General features: G+C 31.4%; 1 protein-coding gene across 1 annotated transcript; it reads right to left on the reverse strand.

Annotated features, from left to right (window-relative positions):
- On the reverse strand, positions 1-729 carry LOC121207634 (14 kDa proline-rich protein DC2.15). The gene has a single exon (XM_041077991.1). It carries the CDS (start codon positions 631-633, stop codon positions 187-189), a length of 447 nt encoding a protein of 148 aa, XP_040933925.1. The 5' UTR covers positions 634-729; the 3' UTR covers positions 1-186.
- Between the last annotated feature and the right edge of the window lie 13,900 nt (positions 730-14,629).

Here is a 14,629-nt window from a genome sequence, read left to right on the forward strand (position 1 = left end):
TTTTATTACTTAGAAAATGCATCGAAGTAATGAAATTATTACAAGAGATGAAAGAGAAAGGTTGAAGAGCCTTTCCTTTATGAAAAAAACAACAATTCGACAACTGTTATAAAATGAATCAAAGAGACAATCCAACAAACAATCCATAAAAGAATAATCAAAGAAAATTTTCTAAAACGACGATATTCACGGAGCGCAAATGTATTCAGTAGCCACCCTTCTTCCACAATTATTGAGTAAGAGACTCAATGAAATAGGAAGGTTGAGTTTAATGTCTAACACATTAGCTCGGACAGCCGTGCAAAGGCAAACCGCAGCTTCAAGATCAGCCAACCCATGGATCAAACTGCAGCATGGTTGGGTTGGTACGTTGCCGAGGTTGAGATTCACCAAACCACCCAACAGGTTAACACACACACCAAGGTTCAACGGATTACAAGTACCATAATAGCTTTGAGCGCTACCATCGTTGGGAAACTTGTCTCCAGGACGGATAACAACAGGGTTCGGAGCTTTTGTGGGGTAAGAAGAACCATTAGGATTATTATCAACAATGTAAGAGCTTACTAAAGCAAAAAAGAAAAGGTTAAGAGAGAAGAAAAGAGCAGTTGTTGACTTGACCTTTGGAGCCATTTTTCCAATAGAGAATAATTTGATTTCACTGAGAAAATGGACTGCTTCTTACGATGAAGGTGATGAAGTGATCAAAGGGTTTTTATAGAACACAAAGATGAGGTTTAAAACTAGAAAATGAAAGCCACTAAGTCATATCATTTGGAGAATTTGGATACTTTAAGATATGTTTTCGTTGGCTTTGATTAAGAAATATCCCAGATCTATGAATGAGTTGTTATTATAATTATATATTGTAATCCCAATAGTATTGGACCAAGCCGAAGTTTTAAATTTTAATTATGAATCATAATTTATATATTTACACGAGTACAGCCTTGCGATGATTATTTGCAAATAAATACGATATATTCATCCAAACTCGAAGGTGTATTTAGAATTTTGAGAGGATTTAGATAAAAATATTAGGTTCAAAATTGAGATCGAACGAAAAATAAATCTATTTAAAATATGGACCGAGTTTGGGCTTGAGTATTCAAAGCCGAAACCTAGTCTATTTTTTAAGTTTGTAACGTTTTATATTATATTTATATATTATGTAATTTTTAACGCATAAAAAAATAAATCTATAGTAATATATAATATTATTATTATGTAAACATTAAAAAAATATTAAGATGATTATATATAAAATTTTAATAAGTAAAAATATATAAAATTATTAAATGTTAAATGTTAAATTAAAAATAATATAAATATATATTTTTTAAAAAATAATATGGACTAATGTAAAATAGACTTAGGTTTGGCATTGGTAAATATGATGAGTTTGAGAAAAATTTAAGCCCATACTTCAAGTCAAACCGGACTTGAACAAGTATAAAGTGTAACGATCATACCTAAGCTCATTCTAGACTATGAATATGATAAGTGTTAAAAATAACATGTTTTAATCTCATTCTTAATGCGTTTTTGGGTGATTATTTGATGTTAATGGTGAATTTTATGCTCTTAATACTTTAAATTCATGTTTTTATATTTAGGAGAGCATTCGGCAGCAAAAGGAGCGAAAATCGAAAAATCAGAGCAACTTACAAGAGCCACATGGGCTGATCATTTCCAAAAAGTCGTGTGAGCCACACGGACTGCCACACGACCATGTGACAAGTCATGTCAATTTCGCAAATTGCACTCCGAACAGTGAAAAAATCACGATTTTATGGTTTTTCGAGCATTCTGAGACCTATGTGGCAAGCCGTGTCTCAAATGTCATTATAAATATTTAACAACCACTTTTTTTTAGCATCCAAAATTTCAATAAACAAAACGTACAGAAAAAAGTTGATTATATTTACTTGATTGATACTGATTTTTTTTATATATTTTCACATCTTTTGAAGATATCCTAATCATCACAAGATCGATAACATTAGCGTATATTAGAAACTATATCAAGCACGTATATGTGTGTGAACTACATATTTAGAACACGGATTTGTGTTTATAAATAACATATAATTATTAATAAAATGTATTGTTTGAAATTAAATAATAATAGCATATGAAATATGTATGATATTAAAATAAAAATTAAATTAAATTGTAAGTAAAACGAAATTTAAACATATGAATGGATCAAATTAAGAATACTAAATGCATATAATTATTTATCATGATGTTATTATGGTGTTGTCATCAATCCTGTGTAGGTGTCAAGTTAATTTGTGAGACTATCTCAATATATATATACACAAAGGTTTCATTATTTTCGTAATCGAGTTTGTGCCTAGTTAGCTCATAACACCAACTCAATCAAAGACTTAAATAATAGTATAAACAATGATAAAATTAATAAAGTGTGTATAACAAAATTAAAAGGTATAAAAAATTGATTAAATGGTAAATTTAATATTTTACTAATACATTTGGTATTGGTTCAAATCTCTCCCTATGCATATTTTTTTATTGTTTTTAAAATAAAAACCTAAGGTACTATAAAATAATAAAAGTTATTTTAACCGTGAAAGGACATTTTCATAATTTTTCTAACCGAGTTGATCTTCAATTGACTCATAACACCACTCAATCAAAGGCTTAAATAACAACATAAACAATAATAGAGTTAATAAAGTATACCTAATAAAATTAAAATGTATCTAAAATCAAAATAAAATTTTAGTTAAGAGGTAAATCTAAGAAAATATATTGTTAATTGAGTCCAAGATCGATTGACATGAACATTGTTGTCAATACAGGAGGACATGGGTTCAAGTGTGCTAACGCGCATTATCCTCCTATTTATGGGTTGGGAAGGGGCAATGGGTAATTCTAGGCCTTGTGTTGGAAAGAAAAGATGTAACGCCCCAAAATTTTGAGAATTTAATTGTGAGAATCTACAGTAATTAATTTTTGTATATGTAGTTGTATGTTCTACTATTGTGTTTAAGGTATGAAGTTTGAGTTGCATTGTTAAAAGTTAGGGTAAATTACACCAACAGTCACCCAACTTTGGGGTAGCTAACAAAACAGTCACCTATGTTTCATTTCAGTTACTCAACTTTCAAAAAGTTACAAAACAATCCCTTTTGCCGTTTTTCATCACAGACATCACGACAAAGTGACATGGCAAGTAATGACGTCCAATGGCAATCCAGCTGGCCGGTTAGTCTAACTTTATCAGCCTGTTGAAGCACCAGTTTAGGGTTAGAAAAAAATAGTAGAAGAAGAAGAGGAGGAGGAGGAGGAGAAGAGGAAAAATGGAGATGCCTGAAGTGATTCCGGTGTGCCATTGTGGAAACCCAGCCAAATTAAACACGTCTTAGTCCAATGACAACCCAGGTATGAGGTTTTTTGGGTGTAAGAAATTCAACAGTCGATTTCGAAAACCATGTCGGTTTTTCAGCTGGTTTGATCCACCATTGACGCCACATTCAAGAATTGTGTTGTTGGGTCTTCTGAAAAAAGTGAGGACATTGGAGGATGCAAGGAAGAGGGAGAGAAGAACCTGGTTATTGGTGCTTGTAATTGTAACTGTTTTTGTTGTTTTTAAAAGCTTAAAAATAATCTTATGTTCATCGAAAACCAGCTTATGTTTTGTAATTTTGTTGCTAGTAAATTGTTGCTTATGTTGGTATACATGGCTGCTGGTATATTGTTGCTTAACATATGTGATACATGGCTGCTGGTATACATAGCTAACCAGCTCATGTTGTTGTTTACAAACACTTGAAAGACTTGAAATGGGATATTTTTGTTGATTAAAAATTGTTTTGGAATATTTTTGTTACTTAACATATGTTATACATGACTGCTGGTATACATGGCTAACCAGCTCATGTTCTTGTTTACAAATTGCTAGAACAAGTATTATACATGGCTACTGGTATACATGGCTAACCAACTCATTTTATTTGTATTTCTCAATACTCATATATCAGAAAGACATTAATAGATGGAAAAAAACCTATGCATTTGTCAATTTTTCACACGTTAGAAGGGATAACAGATGGAAAAAACATATGTATTTCTCAATTCTCAATTCTTACACATTTCTCAATAGTCACACAGTTATTAGAAAATATAACAGATGGAAAAAAGAAACATATGCTAGAAGAGAAGAGATAACAAATAGCATGGATCAATGTTCATATATTAAGGTGAAAACGCCAAACTGTTTACAAAAGGAATAAGGGGCAAAATATTGCCAAATTTTCCTACAATTCACCACAATTGAATAGATGTGAATTGTAAGGAAATTTAAAAAAAATTCAGTGACTATGCCTAAGTTTATCAACAGTAGCAATCATAAGCAAATTTACAAAAAAAAATTATCTGCCAAGTTAATAAATCAGTAGCAGGAAAATTTACACATATTCAAAAAGTTAACAAAATGCAATTTGTTCACATCATCATCAATGGTCTGTCATGGATGACTCTTAAGTAGAAGGCATCCATCTAATAGTGGTTGGTTTTCTCTTGAATAGGAGCTTTTGTCTTAGAGCAGCTTGTTGATGAGTTGGGGCAGTAGGTAATTGAGTTAGGGTAGCCTGTTGAGTTCGGGTACCCTCTTGCTGATTTGGGGTAGCTGTTGCTGAGTTGGGACACCAACTTTATGTCTTTTAACCTACAAGAACAAGAGAAATCTGAAAAACAAACAAATTCATAAATAGAAGTATACTGTAACTTAACTTAAGGCAAATGATTTACTGGAATGTTTTGGCCAACTTCCCCTTTGCAACTCCTCTTATTGTGGCCTACTCTTTTGCATTTACTGCACCTTATCTCTACCCATCTCTTGCTCAACCTTTCTGTTGTTTGTGGTTCATCAGGTTCTTTCCTTCTCACCTTAATAGGTCTGCCAGGTGGCCTTCTTAGTGGATGAGGCAATATTGGTAGCATGTTTGACAAAGAGGCCCATTGTTTAGGACCCCTTACTAGACTTACAAAGTTGGAGTAAATTTGAAGCTGGGTTTGCTTGATATACCAGGTTTGTACATAGGTCTCTGGGAACTTTTCTTTTAAATGAATAACAGCTAATGCATGCATGCAAGGGATGCCAATGAGATTCCAATTCCTGCAGGAGCAGGAATTCTCAACTAAGTCCACCATATGCTGGCTGCCTGGACCACATTCAACCTGATACTTGTCCCCACCGGCATGTGATGGAACACACCTAAAAAACAGTCAGCATGCTTGTTTAAAACATAATCACTAAAACAACATTGTGAATAGCCCTACCAACAATGATACACACACCCCTAAAAAATAGCCCCACCAAAAATGATACATACACCACTAAAAAAATAGCCCTACCAACATGCATATTATAAAAAAATACTCACTGTATGCATATTAAAAAATAAGCAACACACCAATAATCACTGCATGCATATTAAAAAATATCAACACACCAACAATCACTGCATGCATATTAAAAAGAATTCACTAAAATAGCATGTGATCAGTAACATGAAGTTAGAATATAGGCATCAGAAAGAATCTTTACCTTAAGAAGTCTTTTATATTTACATCCACCTTTTTCTTGATATTTGGACACAACATTCCTTTCTATTTGTTAGCTTCTTCTTTCTTTTTGACAATAAGCAACATAATCTTGGTCCTTATTGTTTCATCATGGTCAGAATAGGTTTCCCTCTTACTTCCAGTATCATCTGTCAGTAAACAACATCAATGATTAGTGAATTGATAATGATTAGTAAGAAACATAAAACATAGGGGTTTACCTTGTTAAATAATTCGGAAAGATTATTCACCAAAATGTCAGAATGGCTCTTAATTGAGAAGTGAGACCTTGACCAGTGAGTAGGGTCCTTTTCCTTCAACCAATCATAAGCATGCTGATTGGTTTTCCTCAGTTCATCCATGGCATCCTCAAACTCCCTTATAGTGCTTGCTCTGGCAGCTTTCCAAAGCAAATCTTTCAATTCCTTTGTTCGGAAACCAGTTTTCTTGAAATTGGCATGTAGGTGCCTAACATAATGTCTTGTTTCTGCATTAGGAAACAACATCCATATTGCTTCTACAAGTCCCTGCAATTAGAAAAAAATAGTTTAATTCTTTAAAAAACCCTAATAGAAACAACATAAAAGAATAAATAAATGGTGTTTAACCTTTTGTTTGTCAGACATGAAAGATATCTGGTACAAGCTCACAATTTCCAAGTCTATTGCAAGCAACTCTAAGAACCAAAGTCATGATGCTTGGTTTTCACTTTCGACAACAACATATGCAAGAGGATAGATGTCATTATTTGCATCTATCCCAACAGCTGCAAGCAAGTATCCACCATAGTATCCCTTCAAGAAACATCCATCTAAACCTACTATCCTCCTACAACCAGCCTTATAGCCATCTTTGCATGCCTGCAGACAGACATATTTCCTTTGAAACAACCTGTTATCCAAATAACAGATTGTTGTTGTTCCCTCATTTTGGGTCCTAAACTCCAACAAATACTCATAAATCGTCTTATATTGAGCCTTATGAGCTTCTTCAATTAATTCAAATACCCTAATTTTAGCCCTCCTACATTTGGTTAGTGAGACTAAGCAAAAAAAAATCTCTTTTCACATCTTGTTGTAATGATTTCAGAGAATAATCAGGATCAGCAATGAATTTTTCTTTATAATGTTCACCTATCCAAGCTGAGGTTATATTGCTATTTTTATAGACTTTAGAACAAGTATGGTTAGGGTTTGAACTCCTAATTTGCCAAGTCTGGTCAGTAGGGTCATTAGGGTTTAGCCTAGAAGCCCATATGAACCAAGAACATTTTTCACTGCAGATTGCCTTTAACCTTTTTAAATCATTTTTGGGAAACTTAATAAAATAAATATTCAACCTACCAAACTGCTTGGCAGCTTCTTTTAGACTGTCTTTAGACTTAAATAACATTCCAACCTTAAGTCTAGGATTACTCATGTCATTCTCTAGGTTGAACTCAGGCCAATTTTGGCCACCTGAGTCAGATCTATGTGTACTATCTAACCTCCCAGAATCATCACTATCACACAGTTCATCTACTTCTATACCATTCATGTTTAAACCATCTAAATTAACTCTTTCAGATGCATCATTATCACAACTAGACACATCACTACCAGACATGTTTCCTTCATTCTCAGTAAAATTGTCATAATTAAACCTGCCAAACAAAGTACTCATCAATAAAGGCAGACAACATAGACAAACACTTTAACCATTTCTGTCAGACAATAACAAATACAAAATACCCAATAATTTAATACAAACACTTCTGTCATGCACATGGCAGACAACAACTAATACAAAAATCAATTTAATCAAACACAACTATTTTTCTCATGCACATGGCAGACAATAATAGGCAATAACCAGTACAATAAAGAAGGTAAATAACAAATTTTGATTTTTCCACATACAATAGGAGCTTGGATACAAACAATGGCAGATATACACAATAAACATCAGTATGATAATGGCATTCATACAATGGCAGATACAAATAATGGTAGATATACACAATAAACATCAGTTTGATAATGGCATTCATACAATGGCAGATACAAACAATGGCAGATATACAAAATAAACATCGTTTGATAATGGCATTCGTACAATGGAAGATACAAACAATATATATCATCCACATGGCATATAATACACATTATATATCATACACTTTAAAAACCAAACCCTAATCTGTCATGCACATTAATAAAAAATACAATCAAAATCAAAATAATCCTAAATCAAAATCAAAATCAAAATCAAAATCAAATTCTAAATCGAGATCGAATTTGAAATTGAAATCTAAATCTAAATCAAAATCAGTAAGTGTTTCAAAATTGTAATCAAAATCGAAATTAAAATTGAAACCGAAATAACCCTAATTAACTCTAAATTGAAATAACAACATTGAAATCCAAAAAATTTAAAACTAAATGCAACAACTTACCCGTTAAAGTGGATGTAACAACACTGGTAGCTTCTCTTCTATTGCCCATTGTCGCTGACAATCAAAAACACTGAATGGTTTCTGGTTCGTCTTCTTTTCTCCCCAAACAAAATAGACAATCGTACCCTAAACCTTATACCCTGTTAATTGAATATTGAACCGATTTTTAACCCTAAACCCTTCTTAATCAATTCTCAATTTAGTTTAAACCCTAAAAACCCCCAAATCACGATCAAAATTTCCCAAATCATTTTTCCTTTCCCCCCAAATCCCCTTAAACCTAATATATTTCTAACCCTAAAACATTAACTCATAACCCTTTAATTTTTTTCCCTAAACCCGCCCCAAACCAAGCACCCATCAGCTGTCGCCAACGTGGCAAGTTAACTTGCCACATCAGTTGGTTAACTTGCCACGTCAACAATCCAGTTAACACCCTAACGGTAACCGTTAGTCATCGACTATTTTGTCACTTTTTTATAACGTTGGTGACTGTTTTGTAACTTTTTGAAAGTTGAGTGGCTGAAATGAAACCTAGGTGCCTGTTTTGTCAGCTACCCTAAAGTTGGGTGACTGTTGGTGTAATTTACCCTAAAATTTATTATTTTTAAAACAACCCCTATCCATGCATTATATAGTTTAAGTGTAATTTTGTGTAAGTCTATGTCAAGAGTGAGTTTGTTGGTTCACTGGTTAAGCATCCGTGTTTTGTTTGGTCTTATTTTCAAGTCCCATCGTATGCGTTAGGAAAAAAATTTGCTTGTTGTTGGAAATACGCTGGTAGTTAAGACAAAGGATTTTTAAACGTTCTTTTTTTTGTTTTATTTTCATCCTTTTATTGTCGCCCCTAAAGAAAAACCACTTTTTTACATCTAAAAACAAGGATACAAAGCCCTTTTAAATAGGTTAATATTAGAGTTCTAATCATATTTAAATATCCCTGGAATAATCAGAGTTTAGCTGAGAAAAGATAGTAGAGTTTAACTGGAAGAAGAATACGAGGCACACTCCAAAAATCTCCACCTTGATTCGTATTTATCACGTCACTTTTTCCATTCCCCGTCACGGGACTAACTCAAATTTTGGAAAATGTCAACTAAAGCTAAACTGTGCTTGAACTTGTAAACTGAAAGACTTCTAGTTTTCAAATCAAATTTGTATAATGCAACAAGGGTTAGTAACACCCGAACAGGAGAGAAAACATCAACTCTCTCCACCGGACTGTAACTCTTTGTGACTAACCTTGCCTTAAGACATTCTACGAATCATTCAATTCTTAAAGGCCAAATGGGGATTAGATTCTTCTCTAAATTAGGCACATGTCTAACATCTAATACGACCCCACCTTCAACCTAATTATGTGTGGAGAACAACGAATCATCTTTCTTTTCCTTGGCCACATCAGCTACCTCCGTAATTAACTGAAACTACCAGAAACTATAATTTGTGGTCTGTCAAACTTCTCGATATCCAAAAATATTGTTGTGCAACTTTTGAATCATTATTGATATTATAAGAGCTGACCAAAGCAAAGAAGAGAAGGCCATTTTTCAAAAGGAATTTATTTGAAGTGATTGAGAGAAAGCCAAAAGTTGTGATGAAGTGAGGAAAGGGTTTATATAGGAAAAAGGGATGAACATAAAAACTAAGTAAATGAGAGGCACTAAGTGAAATTAATTGGGATACAGAAATATTTGATTTGCTGGCAAAGAATGGAATTTCCCATGTGTATGATGATTATTCGAATCCAATAGGCCAATTTTTAAATAATAACACGAGAACAACGTTGTTACTATTATAACTACAATTAATTTAGTACTTTGCATTGCAAATATCAGAACAAAAGACAGTACATATTGCAAATTTGTATCTTTTGGTATCTTTAATATTAATTAAAGATTAAAAAAACTCTAATAATTAGTCTCACAAGCTGCTCAAATTCAATTAATTCAAAGACTTAACTCGTTAAAACTTAAATCAATAAGAGTTGAGCTAAATTCGAGTTTTCGAGAAATTATGTATCTAATCTTAATCATAGTACTATAATTGTAAAATGCTTTTGTGATTATCTTAAATAAATTATTACTAATGTAAATGGTTGCATGTGATTTTATGCGTTTAATATTTAATTAATTAATTTTTGAATAGCGTATTTTTAATTATTGTTACCTATCATTGATGATGAATAACTAAACTAACTAAAATTACGACAAAAGCAAGTGTACCTATCGAATAGTAGTATAGCTATGGTGAGTCGCGAATATCGTATCCACGAGGACTAAAAGTACTAGCAACTACTATCTTTTTATTATCTAGCCAATAAATTGAAGGAATTGTTTTTAACCTAAAATTAACTAAACTAATTACTAAGAATGCAACAGAGAATAAATTAAGAAAATAATCAAATAGACCAATGAGATAGACAATACCCAGGAAAGAATCCACCGAGATTTCACTTATTATTCTGAATCTAAATTAAACGATTTATTCACTTGTGCCTTAATCCGTAGAAATCCCTAAATAATGTTAATATCTCTTTCAAGAATAAGAACAACTGACTCTAGGTTGATTGATTGAAATCTCTTTCTAATTAAAACCCCTATTGTCCATTAACTCGATCTATCAATCCCCTATTAGATTTGACTCTAATCCGGTAGATTTATGTTATCCTATTTCTAGGATTGCATGCAACTCCACTCAATTATGCCAGAACTACTCTTAAATAGGGACTTTTGCTCCACTGAAATAAGCACATCAATCATGAATTAATATCCTGAAATCATTAAAACATGAAATAAGCATTCATAATTGAGAACAAGAAATAAGTATTTATCATGTAATTTAGAAATCAAATAATAAGATCCATCATAGATTTCATCTTCCCTAGGTATCTAGGGAATTTAGTTCATAGTTTGGAATGAAAACATCTCAGAATTAGAATAACAACAAGATATAAAGAAACTCAATAAAACTTCTAAAGAAATTGAATGGAGATCTTCAATCTTGAAGGAGATCCACTTCCGAGTTGAATCCGTTGGCGTTCTTCGAGTCTTTTCTTCGTTCTACTCTGTGTGTCCCCTTAGGTCCTCTTCTAGTGTGTATTTATAAACTTTAGAATGCTCAGAAAACCTAAAAATTAGCTTTTTCCTTGTAAAAGGGAAACAAGGTTCGAAATTGACACAGGCTGATACATGGGTGTAATACCTCAATTTTGCCCGGCCCATTGAAAGCCAAGGCATAGTCCAAAATATCAAAAAATAATAATAAAAGTTTTTAACAGTCCTTTTACAAATGTTAAAACCCAATAGTACCTAACTAGACCAACCCAATCCTAAGCCTACCCAAACTGAATAAGGAGCAACCCAACAGAGCCCAAATTCGAAACACCAGGGCAGAAACCCTAGTGATCCTTAGCGCCGCAAATAGCAGACAAGAGCCCTGCCCAACACGACCTTCAATCGCTCTGCAATCATCACAATCGGCGCACCAATCCACTGGAGATCTCGCCACAGACCTGCAAAAAAAAGAAAGAAAGACCAAGCAGAATAAGAAAGAAATCAAAGATTGTACTTTCTATATATGTATTCAGTCTATAAAATCAAGAATCAAAAACATTGTAAAGGGGGAAGAGGGGGAATTTTCATCAATAGAATACACGCATAGATACAAAACGAAAAATAAAAACCGGAGGTGATTTCCGATTTCATTCTTCCTCATCTAATCTCTACTTTTGTTTCTTATTATTACTTCTCTTATTTTTATATGTACAAAATACAAAACACAATCAAAAAAATTTTAAACAAAAACAAGAAATAGTTCGTATTTGTCTTCTTTTCTCTTTTAAAGTTTTTTATGCGAAACTATATTTAAAAGTAAAAAGGAGGAAAGATTACCCTTAAAACCGCCGGAAAATTTAAGATTTTTTGAGACGGTGGCCGGGGTGTGGCCTGTACGGTGGTCCGTCACCTGAGCAATGGCCGGATTCAGATGGGGAAAGAGAGAATTAAAGGGAGTGTTTGAAGTTTTTTTTAAAAGAAAGAGCTCAAATGATTTTTTTGTTAAAATTTTGACTTATATAGCAGCATTAAAACGACGTCGTTTTGCCTTAACCCAAAATCTGACCCGATCCGACCCGGAAGGTCCGCGTGTTTTAAGAAAATGGGATATTAATCCCTTTAGTCCTCCGTCTTTTCATCTTTTAAATTAAATTTATTGCAATTTTTTAATTTTTGCCCACTATTTTTATTTTGGTTTCAATTTGATCCCCGACCCTTCTAAACACAGAATTAAAACGCTGCCGTTTTGGGAATAGGGCGTTTTGCTCAATGAGTCCCTTTCGTTTTACGCGTGTTTTAATTAGGACCTTAATTCAGCTATATTTTTTTTAAATTCGCCCTGTAACTTTATTGAACTTCAAATCTAACCCTATATATTTATTATTATTATTATTATTATTATATTTTTTTATACTGTTATTTGTTTTATTTTTAACTTTATATTTATATTATATATTATATGATTATTTTATTATATATTATTTATATTATTATTATTTATTATATATTATTTTTCACAAATTATTATTATTTTACATTATTATTTATATATTATTATTATATTTTTACTTGTATTATATGTTTATTAATTATTTATATATATTATATATTATTTTTTACATATATACTTTTATATTATATATTATATATTATATATATTTTATTATATATTATTATGTCATTTTTTTATATTATTATACATTTTTATCTATATATTATTATCATTAAAGGTTTTTAACTTGTATTATATACTTATTTTTATTTATATGTTAATAATTACTTTATTTATATTCTATTATTACACATTTTGAAGATATTGTAATATTATAATTTGTATAATACGTATATTTTATCATTAATTACTTATTTTATATTATTCTAAACTTATATTATATAATTATTTCATTATAAATATAAATTCTTTTTACAGATTTGATATTTTATACATTATTCTTCTAAACCAATATATTTTATATTTTTTTATAATTATTATTCCTATAAATATATTTTTTTATTATATATTATATTTTAAATTTATTATTAAATATCACATTTTTTATGCTCATTATATTTATCAATTGTTTATATTATACATACATTTTTAAAACTTATGTTTTTTATACAATATTTGTTTTTACTTTAGAATTAATGTATTATTGTTATGTTATGTATTTTATATGTTATGTAATATCTTAGACTTTGATAATTTATTTTCAAATGCATATTTTTATATATATGTACATTGATATATTGTATTATATGCATCATTCCATTTATTAATCCATTCATGTGTACATTAAATTATTGGATTGTATATTTTATATTTTATGTAGATTTTATTTATCCATTTTCTATGCATGTCATCTATTTTTACTCATACATATTTTACACATTAATATTTACCATGTTTTTTTATATCTATTATCTAATGTTTTATTTATGATATATTGTATATAATTAGTGCATTTATTATGTTTTCTTTTTGGGTATATTCCTATTTGCTTAGCATGATTATTTTTATTATTCTATTTTGCCCTCTATATATAGTGATTGCATTTGTATAAAGTGCTATAATATTTTGTAATATACGTTATTTGAATATCTATGTTTTGTAATACAGAATTGTCGCTCTAAAAGGTCATTTAAAACAATATTTAAAAGTTTTATAAAAATAAAAGCAATGCTTGATGTTTGGAAACTTTGAGAAAGGTAGTGCCCTAACTTACTGGGTTGCCACTTTTCTCGTTGAGTTCAAATAATCAAGCACCTTTCTAAATTTTTTTAAAGGATTTCAAAATACGAGCAACTGTCTTGAAATTTCAAAGCGTTGTGTCCAAACTTATTGGATATGACGTTTTGACGTCTCAAGATAGGGATTTCCAAGAATGTTTAACTTAGTCTCGAATGTCTTAACATAGTGCGTCCTAACTTATTGGATGTAATATTTTGATTCATTTGATACAAGTGAACCCTAATTTTCAAAATCAAAATATTGTAAAGAGGATTACATCTTAAATTTTTGTTAAATTTCTGACATTAAGGACATTTTGATAATCAATTAGGTACCAATTTTTGGGTGTTACGAGGGTGCTAACCCTTCCTCGTACGTAACCGGCACCCGAACCCATTTTCTGATTTCGTAGACCAAAACTGGATTTTAAAACAAAATGTTTTAAAGGTGATCCAATCACACCTAAAAAGATTGGTGGCGACTCCCATTTTCGTTTTTCTTAAAGTCGATTCCCATTTTCTTAAAGTTGAATCCGTTGGCGTTCTTCGAGTCTTTTCTTCGTTCTACTCTGCGTGTCCCCTTAGGTCCTCTTCTAGTGTGTGTTTATAAACTTTAGAATGCTCAGAAAATCTAAAAATTAGCTTTTTCCTTGTAAAAGGGAAACAGGGTTCGAAATCAACACGGGCTGATACATGGGCATGTGTCCAGCCAGTATGGCTCACACGGGCATGTGCACAGCCCGTGTGGTTCCTGAAAACATCTCTTTTTGTTCGATTTTGGCCCGTTTTTCGTTTCTTTCACTTCTCTATGTTC

This window comes from Gossypium hirsutum, chromosome A10 (assembly GCF_007990345.1).
Source record: "Gossypium hirsutum isolate 1008001.06 chromosome A10, Gossypium_hirsutum_v2.1, whole genome shotgun sequence".
Taxonomy (NCBI): domain Eukaryota; kingdom Viridiplantae; phylum Streptophyta; class Magnoliopsida; order Malvales; family Malvaceae; genus Gossypium; species Gossypium hirsutum.